The sequence below is a fragment of the Ylistrum balloti genome, unplaced genomic scaffold (genome assembly GCF_031769215.1).
Source record: "Ylistrum balloti isolate Yb309-2 unplaced genomic scaffold, AGI_CSIRO_Ybal_v1 Utg369666, whole genome shotgun sequence".
Lineage (NCBI taxonomy): Eukaryota > Metazoa > Mollusca > Bivalvia > Pectinida > Pectinidae > Ylistrum > Ylistrum balloti.
Genome location: NW_026781914.1, coordinates 309,435 through 324,904, shown reverse-complemented (window position 1 = coordinate 324,904; position 15,470 = coordinate 309,435). Strand labels below are relative to the sequence as shown.

At 42.3% G+C, this 15,470-nt stretch overlaps 1 protein-coding gene across 1 annotated transcript in view; it reads left to right on the top strand.

Moving 5' to 3' along the window:
• Positions 1-4,464: 4,464 nt before the first annotated feature.
• LOC132560165 (zonadhesin-like) overlaps positions 4,465-15,470 on the top strand; it is a 66,202-nt gene continuing 55,196 nt past the window's right edge. Inside the window, exons 1-3 of the mRNA XM_060224820.1 lie at positions 4,465-4,518; positions 4,967-5,192; positions 5,976-6,205. Of these exons, the coding sequence (XP_060080803.1) occupies positions 4,465-4,518; positions 4,967-5,192; positions 5,976-6,205 (510 nt within the window). The remainder of the gene's footprint in view (positions 4,519-4,966; positions 5,193-5,975; positions 6,206-15,470) is intronic.

Here is a 15,470-nt window from a genome sequence, read left to right as displayed (position 1 = left end):
TTGCAAAAATAGACCAAATGTAACTAGAGATGACTGGAAACATATGAAAAATATTCGGTAACGATCCTGCCAGTACTTCGCAAGAAAAGCGAAAGTACATAAATAACTGTCAAAATCCAAGATGGCCATTTGCCGACCATATTATTTTCTACCAGTTCCCTAATCGACAGTGCACAACCAAGTACCAAGAGAAAATTATACATGAGATATGTGACAGATCCTTAACGTTCTTCTCAACAAACAGTGATAACAAAAAGTGTTAATGTATAGACGGACAATTGACATGGGCGACTGGGACAGATAATAAATTCCAATGTGAATTTTAAAAAATCACCAATTGACAGAATAATACATGTACATACCTACATAGCATAATCTGAAACAATAAGACAGACTGCCAAGAAAGTAATTAGAACAAGCAGGGAGTAGATAAAGATAGGACTGCATCGTCTTCTGGATAATGCACGCCTGAGAATCAGTAATATAGTAACTATGTCCGTGGGATTTGTTTTGTACTTCAACCACGTGTATACAACCGAGTACAGGTTTACTATGATCAGTACTATATCTGGCGGGTGTATCACCCTTAACTAGTGTATACAATACAAAGTATGTACACAGGTCACCGAGTCCTAGTGAAGAATTTTTATATGATTGTATACAAACTCGTTTTAGATACCAACCAGGTTATTTTGTGTCATTTTCTCTGTAAACAGACAACACAATAATATCTTAAAATATTTTAACAATATGAAAGATGCCATGTCGATCGTGAATTCCATTGAATATTTCTCTTAAAATCCAATGTTTTCGATAGATGCCATATACAATGACCTAAACTTGTGTGATTTAGATATTTTATATAGCTTTTTATAGCAAATCATTCGCAATGTTATTTTGCTATTCAATATTTGTAAGAAAAATGATTGAAAAATAACACTGTGACGTCATCAATAATTGACGTCGCACCACCAGAGAGAAAGAGCATTTTCATTTATTATCGAATTTACAGTATGTAGTTACTGGCAAATTGGTTTCATAAATTCTAAACCACACGAGTATTCGTTTTAGATTTTATCTTTGATCAGTATTAGAACGTTCGGGGACCAGATACCGATACAAGCGACAGAAATTGTATACATACCGTCATCTTTATCCTTCGTAGTTCAAGTTGTCAAAGTAAACACAGGTAAAAGCACAGGTGTTGTTGTACCAGTTCAGTATACGCTATATACATTAACAATAGGTGGTGTCCTAATAAAACACACAACTATGTACGCCTAGTAACTATATATACCGATGATGCCAAACAATTTAGAAGTTTCCAAGTTTAATCAGTAATTGACGTCGACTACCCCGAGGGATAGGATCTTATTGTACGGTGTATTGGCTGATGACGTCACTGTGCCGGGCTGCTGGCCTCGGCAAGGGATAACATATCTAATGTACTAGTACACACAAATTAAAGGGTTATCTCGGGGACAATCTGTGAAAGTATATATAGTCCGTAATGATGGTATGGCCTACATATAAGTGTATACCTTTAGCATAATGTTGACATATATAACGATACGTACAACAGGTATCGCAGTATAGATGCTGCAAAATACATGTCTAATCACATTATAGGCATGTTTTACGCATCTCTCGAGTATGAGAGTTATGTCGAGTTCAGACATTTGCTAACATCATCAAAAACATAAACTCAGGTTGGAATGTTAAACTCTCTTAAATTCTCTGCTTGAATCATAATTATTTCCACGGTAAAGGGAAACAGCGAACGTGACAGAGGGTAAAACACACAGAGGAGAGATGATGACCTTAGTCACTTATTTAGTGGCGTCAACTGTATATATACATTTACGTACGTGTTCAGTCATCAATACCAACGTAGTCGATTGCCAAGTACTAGTGACGTCACGAGTTTGTCGACCGACCTTGTCGCAGCAATTAAATATTGACCATGGTGTAGTATGTTTCTTTATCGCCCCGTGGACAGTCAGGGCCACTTTCAGGTGGGGTCTCCTTGTAGAAGCCGGTGTCTACTACACTGATCAACATACGAGAGGCACGCCGCATATCGTCCAAAGCAATAAGAGTATAGTGTCTTGTCCGGACACAACCACGACAACACAGCCCAGTCGGTTTTTTGGAAAGCTGAAATATGGAGCGTCGACCCAAGCACCTTGGATATTCACGTGTAGTGTGATATAATTGATATGTACAAGTATTACGGGAAACCCTAAATTAATTTTATGTAATGTTGTATTTAAGTTTTTATTCTAAAAGTTCTCTCCTCTACACAAATTCGTAATACCTAACGACATTTTATAATATTTATATAACATATTTTTTTTATATATCGGCAAGTATGTGTGACTGTATAGAGAGTATAGAGACTGGAAATAGATCAGGTAAAAGATATGATTTGTCATTGGTCTGTAAAGGCATCAACCGAGTTAGATAGAAATCCATACTAGTAAACCTATTGAACTGTTACCGCTCTGATGCGACGTAACATTATATTCAAATAAATATTTTGTGATTTGTTGTTTTATTGCTAGAAAAGGACGTTCCAAAACATAGGCCAGTAGGACAGATCTGTCTGCATCACGTCTAGCACGAGGATTAATGATTTCATAGAAAACATGTACACTTTAGCCGTAAATTTCCTTACAAATCATGTTCGGAGAAATTGCATTCATATGACTATGGGCCATGAAAAATTACATGTAAATGCGTGATAACACGTTTTAATGACGTCATAATTAAGACACGTATTTAATGACGTCACACGATTGCCTTTAGTGAAAACGTACCGACAGAGTCAAAATTAGCTTGATTCATGGGGAAATTGGGAGTTTATGTTTTTTCATTTTTTTTTCAAATATGAGTGATGTGATAAATAGTGTCTTAAACTAATATCCATGTAAAATAGAATTTATCAATTGTTTACAGTGATTTGATATGTCAATTGTTAAAGGCTCGTGTTATATCAAATTAGCGGATTGAAAGATTGATAAATTCCATATTACCTGTACACAACTATCACATAACCCATAATAAGACATCCGATTCCATTAACCAGGCCTATAAAGCCTATGTAAGACCTATGTAACCCGTTTATCAGGTCCATGTTACATTATAAATTATGAGCCTATGTGATTCATACAATTAACGACATAACCAACTATCTATCACGCATTTTAATCTTTTACTAAAACAATATAAGCCGTAACCAATTAAAAGACACGTGTAAAGGATCAACATGCGCGTGTAAGCCAGTTATCAGATGGATGATACCAGCAGCATCAAACGTCTGTTATTAGTTTAACGTTGAGTAGACGTTTAAGTCGGTTAAGTGGAGTCATGTTGTGTACGTCAGATATGCATTGTGGAGTGCACTGCTCCCTGGACGGAATATAATTTAGTTGTAATTAAGTGTCAGTTAAATATCTTTTAATGAGGGAACGTCTAGGTTTTCCGCTTATTCATGTAATTGTCATCCTCACGTGCATGACGTCACACATAACAAACAGGATGTGGATTTATCTAATTTATTAAGATTTGACGCAGAGAATGTTGTATGTTTCAATGTGAATCACGTGTTTCAGACGACATTATATAGATCCTATGTTTTTATGAAATGTTAGTTTTAGATCGAAATGAAGTTGGATTTTTTTACTATAATAATTCATTTCTTAAAATAATTATACTTTTGTCATCGATGCAATATATAGAAGATACACAACAGCTTATTGTTATAGTATAGTTTGTTTCACACGAGTTAATTATCTGTTTAAAGTTGTTAAGTTACACGATCTTATGAGAGAGAAAAAATAACATACACATCAACAACGAGTGTGTGTGATCACAATGAAATATCTATTCTGACGATATATTTATCTATTCTGTACACGCGTGTATTTTGTTCACGATATCAGTTTGGTGGTAGTGATATGACCTATAATGAAAAGCCGGTAATCAATATGCAGTACTGATCATTTCGGAAACATGTGGAAATGTTAAATCAAATTAATCAACGGGTTCAATCCCTTCAACGCAATAAATTGATAGAAATCCATTTACGGAATGTAAAAATCAAATCATTTGAATATGTACTCAGGAATTGCTTTCTGTGCATTTCAATTTCCGTGAGCGTGAAGTACCCATCCAGCCAAAGTTCATCGTGTCAACCAATCAAAAAGCGTTTAGAGTTCTATTCCAAGTGTGGTTTATGACTTATTTATTTTGTTTGACCCACACTTAAAATGATAAATTGATGCCTTGAGAGATGCTAAATGATATTAGTCACTGTTTAAAGATTATGTCATTGAGCAATAGGCGATTATATCAATAGTATGATCTGGTGGTGTAAGGCAGATGTTATCATTTGTAGGGTAGTATGTGTCACCAAGGGGTGCGGGGAAAGGGTCACCAAGGGATGTAAGGAAGGTGTCACCAATGGATGTGGGGAAGGTGTCACCAAGGGATGTAAAGAAGGTGTCATCAAGGGATGTGAGTGTCACCAAGGGGTGTGGGGAAGGTGTCACCAAGGGGTGCGGGGAAAGTGTCACCAAGTGATGTAAGGAAGGTGTCACCAACGGATGTGGGGAAGGTGTCACCAAGGGATGTGGGGAAGGTGTACCAAGGGATGTGGGGAAAGTGTCACCAAGTGATGTGGGGAAGGTGTCACCAATGGATGTAAGGAAGGTGTCATCGAGGGATGTGGGGAAGGTGTCATTAAGGGATGTGAGTGTCACCAAGTGATGTGGAGAAGGTGTCATTAGGTGATGTAGGGAAGGTGTCACCAAGGGATCTGGGGAAGGTGTACCAAGGGATGTGGGGAAAGTGTCACCAAGTGATATGGGGAAGGTGTCACCAATAGATGTAAGGAAGGTGTCATCAAGGGATGTGGGGAGGGTGTCATTAAGGGATGTGAGTGTCACCAAGTGATGTGGAGAAGGTGTCATTAGGTGATGTAGGGAAGGTGTCACCAAGGGATGTGGGGAAGGTGTCACCAAGGGATGTAAGGAAGGTGTCACCAAGGGATGTGGGGAAGGTGTCACCAAGAAATGTGGGGAAGGTGTCACCAAGGGATGTGAGTGTCACCACGGGATGTGGGGAAGGTGTCACCAAGGGATGTAAGGAAGGTGTAACCAAGGGATGTAAGGAAGGTGTCATCAAGGGATGTGAGTGTCACCAAGGGATGTGGGGAAGGTGTCACCAAGGGATGTAGGGAAAGTATCACTAGGTGATGTGGGGAAGATGTCACTAAGGGATGTGAGTGTCACCAAGGGATGTGAGTGTCACCAAGGGATTAAGGAAGGTGTCATCAAGGGATGTGAGTGTCACCACGGGATGTGGGGAAGGCGTCACCAAGGGATGTAAGGACGGTGGCACCAAGGGATGTAAGGAAGGTGTCATCAAGGGATGTGAGTGTCACCAAGGGGTGTGGGGAAGGTGTCACCAAGGGATGTAAGGAAGGTGTCATCAAGGGATGTGAGTGTCACCAAGGGATGCGGGGAAAGTGTCACCAAGAAATGTGGGGAAGGTGTCACCAAGGGATGTGAGTGTCACCACGGGATGTGGGGAAGGTGTCACCAAGGGATGTGAGTGTCACCAAGGGATGTGGGGAAGGTATCACCAAGGGATGTAGGGAAAGTATCACTAGGTGATGTGGGGAAGATGTCACCAAGGAATGTGAGTGTCACCAAGGGATGTGGGGAAGGTGTTACTAGGTGATGTGGGGAAGGTGTCACCAAGGGATGTGAGTGTCACCAAGGGATGTGGGGAAGGTGTCACTAGGTGATGTGGGGAAGGTGTCACCAAGGGATGTGAGTGTCACCAAGGGATGTGAATGTCACTAAGGGATGTGGGAAAGGTGTCACTAGGTGATGTGGGGAAGGTGTCACCAAGGGATGTGAGTGTCACCAAGGGATGTGGGGAAGGTGTCATCAAGTGATGTGGGTAAGGTGTCATCAAGGGATGTGGGAAAGGTGTCAACAAGGGATGTGGGGAAGGTGTCATCAAAGATGTGGGGAAGGTGTCACCAAGGGATGTGGGGAAGGTGTCACCAAGGGATGTGGGGAAGGTGTCATTAAGGGATGTGGGGAAGGTGTTACCAAGGGATGTAAGGAAGGTGTCATTAAGGGATGTGGGGAAAGTGTTACCAAGGGATGTAAGGAAGGTGTCATCAAGGGATGTGAGTGTCACCAAGGGGTGCGGGGAAAGTGTCACCACGTGATGTAAGGAAGGTGTCACCAAGGGATGTGGGGAAGGTGTCACCAATGGATGTGGGGAAGGTGTCACCAAGGGATGTGGAGAAGGTGTCACCAAGGGATGTAAGGAAGGTGTCATCAAGGATGTGAGTGTCACCAAGGGATGTGGGCAAGGTGTCACCAAGGGATGTAGGGAAAGTGTCACTAGGTGATGTGGGGAAGATGTCACCAAGGGATGTGAGTGTCAACAAGGGATGTGGGGAAGGTGTCACTAGGTGATGTGGGGAAGGTGTCACCAAGGAATGTGAGTGTCACCAAGGGATGTGGGGAAGGTGTCACTAGGTAATGTGGGGAAGGTGTCACCAAGGGATGTGAGTGTCACCAAGGGATGTGTCACCAAGGGATGTGGGAAAGGTGTCACTAGGTGATGTGGGTAAGGTGTCATCAAGGGATGTGGGGAAGGTGTCATTAAGGGATGTGGGGAAAGTATCATTAGGTGATGTGGGGAAGGTGTCATCAAGTGATCTAAGGAAAGTGTCAATAGGTGATGGGGAAGATGCAATCAGATGTTATAGGGTAGGTGTTACCAGATCACCAAATGTTGTGGGTAATTGCAATCACATGGTAGGTGTCATAAGACGTTATGGAGTAGATATCACTAAGTGTTGTGGCGTTAAGAAGGGTCACGCCTTTGGTGATATGACGTAGGTGCCACGAAGTGTTGTGGCGTTAAGAAGGATCAAGTCTGTAGTGATATGACGAAGGTGTCACCAAGTGTTGTAACCTTAAGGAGGATCAAGCCTGTAGTGATATGACGTAGGTGTTACCAAGTGTTGTGGGGTTCAGAAGGATCAAGCCTGTGGTGATATGACGTAGGTGTTACCAGATCACCAAGTGTTGTGGCGTGAAGGAGGATCAAGTCTATGGTGATATGACGTATGTGTTACCAAGTGTTGTGGCGTTAAGAAGGATCAAGCCTGTAGTGATATGACGTATGTGTTATCAAGTGGTGTGGCGTTCAGAAGGATCAAGCCTGTGGTGATATGACGTAGGTGTTACCAGATCACCAAGTGTTGTGGCGTGAAGGAGGATCAAGCCTGTGGTGATATGACGTAGGTGTCACCAAGTGTTGTGGCGTTAAGAAGGATCAAGCCTGTGGTGATATGACGTAGGTGTCACCAAGTGTTGTGGCGTTAAGGAGGATCAAGCCTGTGGTGATATGACGTAGGTGTTACCAAGTGTTGTGGCGTTAAGGAGGATCAAGCCTGTGGTGATATGACGTAGGTGTTACCAAGTGATGTGGCGTTAAGGAGGATCAAGCCTGTAGTGATATGACGCAGGTGTCACCAAGTGTTGTGGCGTTAAGGAGGATCAAGCCTGTAGTGATATGACGTAGGTGTTACCATATCACCAAGTGTTGTGGCGTGAAGGAGGATCAAGCCTGTGGTGATATGATGTATGTGTTACCAAGTGTTGTGGCGTGAAGGAGGATCAAGCCTGTGGTGATATGACGTAGGTGTCACCAAGTATTGTGGCGTTAAGAAGGATCAAGTCTATGGTGATATGACGTAGGTGTCATCAAGTGTTGTGGCGTTAAGAAGGATCAAGCCTGTGGTAATATGACGTAGGTGTCACCAAGTATTGTGGCGTTAAGAAGGATCAAGCCTATGGTGATATGACGTAGGTGTCACCAAGTGTTGTGGCGTTAAGAAGGATCAAGTCTGTAGTGATATGACGTATGTGTTACCAAGTGTTGTGGCGTGAAGGAGGATCAAGCCTGTGGTGATATGACGTAGGTGTCACCAAGTATTGTGGCGTTAAGAAGGATCAAGTCTATGGTGATATGACGTAGGTGTCACCAAGTGTTGTGGCGTTAAGAAGGATCAAGCCTGTGGTGATATGACGTAGGTGTCACCAAGTATTGTGGCGTTAAGAAGGATCAAGTCTATGGTGATATGACGTAGGTGTCATCAAGTGTTGTGGCGTTAAGAAGGATCAAGCCTGTGGTGATATGACGTAGGTGTCACCAAGTGTTGTGGCGTTAAGAAGGATCAAGCCTGTAGTGATATGCCGTAGGTTTCACCAAGTGTTGTGGCGTTAAGAAGGATCAAGTATGTGGTGATATGACGTAGGTGTTACCAAGTGTTGTGGCGTTAAGGAGGATCAAGCCTGTATTGATATGACGTAGGTGTTACCAGATCACCAAGTGTTGTGGCGTGAAGGAGGATCAAGCCTGTGGTGATATGACGTAGGTGTCACCAAGTATTGTGGCGTTAAGAAGGATCAAGTCTATGGTAATATGACGTAGGTGTCATCAAGTGTTGTGGCGTTAAGGAGGATCAAGCCTATGGTGATATGACGTATGTGTTACCAAGTGTTGTGGCGTGAAGATGGATCAAGCCTGTGGTGATATGACGTAGGTGTCACCAAGTGTTGTGGCGTTAAGAAGGATCAAGCCTGTGGTGATATGACGTAGGTGTCACAAAGTGTTGTGGCGTTAAGGAGGATCAAGTCTATGGTGATATGACGTAGGTGTTACCAAGTGTTGTGGGGTTCAGAAGGATCAAGCCTGTAGTAATATGACGTAGGTGTCACCAAGTGTTGTGGCGTGAAGGGGGATCAAGCCTGTGGTGATATGATGTAGGTGTCAACAAGTGTTGTGGGGCTAAGAAGGATCAAGCCTATGGTGATATGACGTAGGTGTCACCAAGTGTTGTGGCGTTAAGGAGGATCAAGCCTATGGTTATATGACGTAGGTGTTACCAAGTGTTGTGGCGTTAAGAAGGATCAAGTCTATGGTGATATGACGTATGTGTTACAAAGTGTTGTGTCGTTAAGAAGGATCAAGCCTGTAGTGATATGACGTAGGTGTTACCAGATCACCAAGTGTTGTGGCGTTAAGAAGGATCAAGCCTGTGGTGATATGACGTAGGTGTCACCAAGTGTTGTGGCGTTAAGAAGGATCAAGTCTATGTTGATATGACGTAGGTGTTACCAAGTGTTGTGGCGTTAAGAAGGATCAAGCCCGTGGTGATATGACGTAGGTGTTACCAGATCACCAAGTGTTGTGGCGTTAAGAAGGATCAAGCCTGTGGTGATATGACGTAGGTGTCACCAAGTGTTGTGGCGTTAAGAAGGATCAAGTCTGTGGTGATATGACGTAGGTGTCACCAAGTGTTGTGGCGTTAAGAAGGATCAAGTCTGTGGTGATATGACGTAGGTGTCACCAAGTGTTGTGGCGTTAAGAAGGATCAAGTCTGTGGTGATATGACGTAGGTGTCACCAAGTGTTGTGATTAAGTAGAGGTACGTGTTATAAGATTAATGGCGTCAGATGTTGAGGAATATGTGGGTTCAGGCTGTGGCGGATCAGTTAGAAGTTGGTATAACTGTTGTAAGGAGGGGTTAGGACGTAATATGGGAGATCTGCATTGTATGGAACAACATTTCACAGGACAGCTGAGAGTTTCCATGATTATTCAGAACACTTTATGGGATTGTCTGAAACATGTTTAATGAGACATGTAAGATCTAGGAAATGACATGAAGGTAAGCATTTATGCAACTTACATGATTTGATATTATATCCGTAACACACTGACAGGTGATATTACGTTTATATAACAATAACTATATCAATATCCGGGGATGGAGTACGCGATAAACTGTCTGGTCAGTCGTATATCTAACTATTATGGAGAAATCAAGTGGAAAATCTTCTTAAGTGCACGTGTGTCCTGGGCGTCCAGAACATACCGACAGGTGTCTCAGCTGACGATCTGGTGTCGAGATGCCAGCGCCCTCTATCGGGTAGTCCGCATCTAATCCCGGGAGTGGACATTCTAGGAAATGAACGATGTATTACCTGTTTAACCTGTTTACATTGCTAGTGTCAGTACTGCCGACCTTACACATTGGACTCTCAGGTATATTTTCATCATATCTTAATGAATGCAATTATTTCAGGTCTTTTTGTATGATCCTGACTTTGTGACTGTCTAACTTTCAAAATCTAATCCCGTGATTCAAATAGGCGAGTTCACGAGAGTTTTTCGCAGTGAGGAATTGCTGTGAGAGAATCCCGAATTCTCAACAAACTTTAAGGTACCGATATAATGCTCTAGATATCACATTAAATAAATCTTTTTACGGTTAATGTGATATTTTACTACCAGACAATATGTATGCTCAAATACGATGTCAAACACTTTATTTACAATAGGATAGTGGTTAAAAACACCATGTATATAGCTGATCATTTATTGGATTTTGCAAGTAATGTTCATTGTATATAAGTGTTTTTTTCACTAAACAGACAAATCAGAGAGCAGTGTTTCACGTCACAACACTTTTGAAGTTTTGTTACTCTGACGTCGGTCATTTTTCAGCATATTGGCTCGAGAGTGTGTGTCTTTTTAATGGAACGAACCACGTCTTTATATATAAAAATAATTGTAATTTATTTAACTTTGATTCATCTGTCACAAAATTAATCACTTGTGCCTCGTGTCTTGTAAAACATCATACACGAGAAACCACTTTCGTATGACACCCGGACATTTAAAGTCACGCCCCTACTATTACACTGACAACCGGACATTTAGTCACGTCTCTACTATTACACTGACAACCGGACATTTAAAGTCACGTCCCTACTATTACGCGGACACCCGGACATTGCAAGTCACGTCCCTACTATTATACTGACAACCGGACATCTAAAGTCACATCCCTACTATTACACGGACACCCGGACATTTAAAGTCACGCCCCTACTATTACACTGACAACCGGACATTTAAAGTCACATCCCTACTATTACACGGACACCCGGACATTTAAAGTCACGCCCCTACTATTACACTGACACCCGGACATTTAAAGTCACATCCCTACTATTACATGGACACCCGGACATTTAAAGTCACGTCTCTAGTATTACACTGACAACCGGACATTTAAAGTCACGTCCCTAGTATTACACTGACACCCGGACATTTAAACTCACGTCCCTAGTATTACATGGACACCCGGACATTTAAAGTCACGTCTCTAGTATTACACTGACAACCGGACATTTAAAGTCACGTCCCTAGTATTACACGGACACCCGGACATTTAAAGTTACGTCCCTAGTATTACACGGACACCCGGACATTTAAGGTCACGTCCCTAGTATTACACGGACACCCGGACATTTAAAGATACGTCCCTAGTATTACACGGACACCCGGACATTTTAAGTCACGTCCCTAGTATTACACTGACAACCTAGGACACCCGGACATTTAAAGTCACGTCCCTAGTATTACACGGACACCCGGACATTTAAAGTCACATCCCTACTATTACACTGACAACCGGACATTTAAACTCACGTCCCTAGTATTACATTGACACCCGGACATTTAAACTCACGTCCCTAGTATTAAACGGACACCCGGACACCTGGACACCCGGACATTTAAAGTCACGTCCCTAGTATTACACGGACACCCGGACATTTAAAGTCACGTCCCTAGTATTACAAGGACACCCAGACATTTAAACTCACGTCCCTAGTATTAAGCGGACACCCGGACATTTAAAGTCACGTCCCTAGTATTACACGGACACCCGGACATTTAAAGTCACGTCCCTAGTATTACACTGACAACCGAACATTTAAAGTCACTTCCCTACTATTACACGGACACCCGGACATTTAAAGTCACGTCCCTAGTATAACAAGGACACCTGGACATTTAAACTCACGCCCCTACTATTACACGGACACCCGGACATTTAAAGTCACATCCCTACTATTACACTGACAACCGGACATTTAAACTCACGCCCCTAGTATTACACTGACACCCGGACATTTAAACTCACGTTCCTAGTATTAAACGGACACCCGGACATTTAAACTCACGCCCCTACTATTACACGGACACCCGGACATTTAAAGTCACATCCCTACTATTACACTGACAACCGGACATTTAAACTCACGTCCCTAGTATTACATTGACACCCGGACATTTAAACTCACGTCCCTAGTATTAAACGGACACCCGGACATTTAAAGTCACGTCCCTAGTATTACACGGACACCCGGACATTTAAAGTCACGTCCCTAGTATTACTGACTCCAGGACATTTAAAGTCACGTCCCTAGTATTACACTGACAACCGGACATTTAAAGTCACGTCCCTACTATTACACGGACACCCGGACATTTAAAGTCACGTCCCTAGACATTTAACACGCCCCTACTACACCGGACATTTAAAGTCACACGACAACCAAACTCACGTATATACACTGACACCCGGACATTTAAACTCACGTCCCTAGTATTACACGGACACCCGGACATTTAAAGTCACGTCCCTAGTATTACACGGACACCCGGACATTTAAAGTCACGTCCCTAGTATTACAAGGACACCCAGACATTTAAACTCACGTCCCTAGTATTAAGCGGACACCCGGACATTTAAAGTCACGTCCCTAGTATTACACGGACACCCGGACATTTAAAGTCACGCCCCTCCTATTACACTGACAACCGGACATTTAAAGTCACATCCCTACTATTACACGGACACCCGGACATTTAAAGTCACGCCCCTACTATTACACGGACACCCGGACATTTAAAGTCACGTCCCTAGTATTACACGGACACCCGGACATTTAAACTCACGTCCCTAGTATTACACTGACACCCGGACATTTAAACTCACGTCCCTAGTATTAAACGGACACCCGGACATTTAAAGTCACGTCCCTAGTATTACACGGACACCCGGACATTTAAAGTCACGTCCCTAGTATTACACGGACACCCGGACATTTAAAGTCACGTCCCTAGTATTACACGGACACCCGGACATTTAAAGTCACGTCCCTAGTATTACACGGACACCCGGACATTTAAAGTCACGTCCCTAGTATTACAAGGACACCCGGACACTCACGTCCCTAGGACATTTAAAGTCACGTCCCTACTATTACACGGACACCCGGACATTTAAAGTCACGTCCCTAGTATTACACGGACACCCGGACATTTAAAGTCACGTCCCTAGTATTACACGGACACCCGGACATTTAAAGTCACGTCCCTAGTATTACACGGACACCCGGACATTTAAAGTCACGTCCCTAGTATTACACGGACACCCGGACATTTAAAGTCACGTCCCTAGTATTACACGGACACCTGGACATTTAAAGTCACGCCCCTCCTATTACACTGACAACCGGACATTTAAAGTCACGTCCCTAGTATAACAAGGACACCCGGACATTTAAACTCACGCCCCTAGTATTACACGGACACCCGGACATTTAAAGTCACATCCCTACTATTACACTGACAACCGGACATTTAAACTCACGTCCCTAGTATTACATTGACACCCGGACATTTAAACCACGTTCCTAGTATTAAACGGACACCCGGACATTTAAACTCACGCCCCTACTATTACACGGACACCCGGACATTTAAAGTCACATCCCTACTATTACACTGACAACCGGACATTTAAAGTCACGTCCCTAGTATTACAAGGACACCCAGACATTTAAACTCACGTCCCTAGTATTAAGCGGACACCCGGACATTTAAAGTCACGTAAACACCCGGACATTTAAAGTCACGTCCCTAGTATTACAAGGACACCCAGACATTTAAACTCACGTCCCTAGTATTAAGCGGACACCCGGACATTTAAAGTCACGTCCCTAGTATTACACGGACACCCGGACATTTAAAGTCACGTCCCTAGTATTACACTGACAACCGAACATTTAAAGTCACTTCCCTACTATTACACGGACACCCGGACATTTAAAGTCACGTCCCTAGTATAACAAGGACACCTGGACATTTAAACTCACGCCCCTACTATTACACGGACACCCGGACATTTAAAGTCACATCCCTACTATTACACTGACAACCGGACATTTAAACTCACGCCCCTAGTATTACACTGACACCCGGACATTTAAACTCACGTTCCTAGTATTAAACGGACACCCGGACATTTAAAGTCACGTCCCTAGTATTACACGGACACCCGGACATTTAATGTCACGTCCCTAGTATTACAAGGACACCCAGACATTTAAACTCACGTCCCTAGTATTAAGCGGACACCCGGACATTTAAAGTCACGTCCCTAGTATTACACGGACACCCGGACATTTAAAGTCACGTCCCTAGTATTACACTGACAACCGAACATTTAAAGTTACGTCCCTAGTATATATTACACAGCAAAGTCTTCAGTATCATTTGACTAGAAAATATCTGAAGATTTTTACGGTGGTTTCTGTTACTTGTTTCTGTTGTTTTAATTCTTCTCTTAATTTCTTTTCTTGCTTGTTTTCTGATTTGTACACAATCTGGATATGTCGGATAATGATTCTAATTGCGGATGTTGTGAATATTGTATCTATATTTAAAGTGTCCTGTGTTACTGAGATAGATCTTATTTGGTTTTATTTTTTTCGTTCATATACCTTTCCTATCTTTATAACTCTCTTTAAAACTTCTCTACATTTCCTGGAATTCAGAATTCTCGAGTGATTTCTCTACCTCCTAAGGGCCAGTTATCTTCTGTCAGACCTTTTCATGCTGCTCGTTCACACTAAAGACTATCAAACCATTTCCCATTGTTAGTTACCTTTCATCCACACAGTTGTTTCGTGTTTATGTCATATCGATCTATATTTCTTTTAAGCCTTTCTTTCTGCTCCATGCAAATCTCAATGCCCCAAATCCTCATTTTCTTGTTATAACCGAAGAAAACCTCAATCTTTTTACAATTCTCACAATATTCATCCACCGTTGCGCAGGCCATGAGCAGGTTATACACTACTGACGGTAAGGTTACATCGTAGGAATGCTATGGAATGAGAATATTTTGAACAAAATCCAGCAGAAAGTTGCTTTGGTGATGTACTTAAATAAGTTGGTGAGTAATAGTAACATTGATCTTGACCTCGGAACTGTGAATCATGAACTCATCTGAGATATTTGCATAGTTGATTCCTGCATAAAATTGTATAAAAAATCCCAAATAAAAAAAGTGACGCAACTCAACGTGACGGGGCGAAATAGACCGGAGTAACAACATCCCACACATAATTGAATGTTGAGGGTATGATTTTTTTTTGTGTGTAGGCGTATCCAAGTATGTAAGACATAGAAAAATCCAACCAACAGCCGCGCCCTCAACATGGCTACAA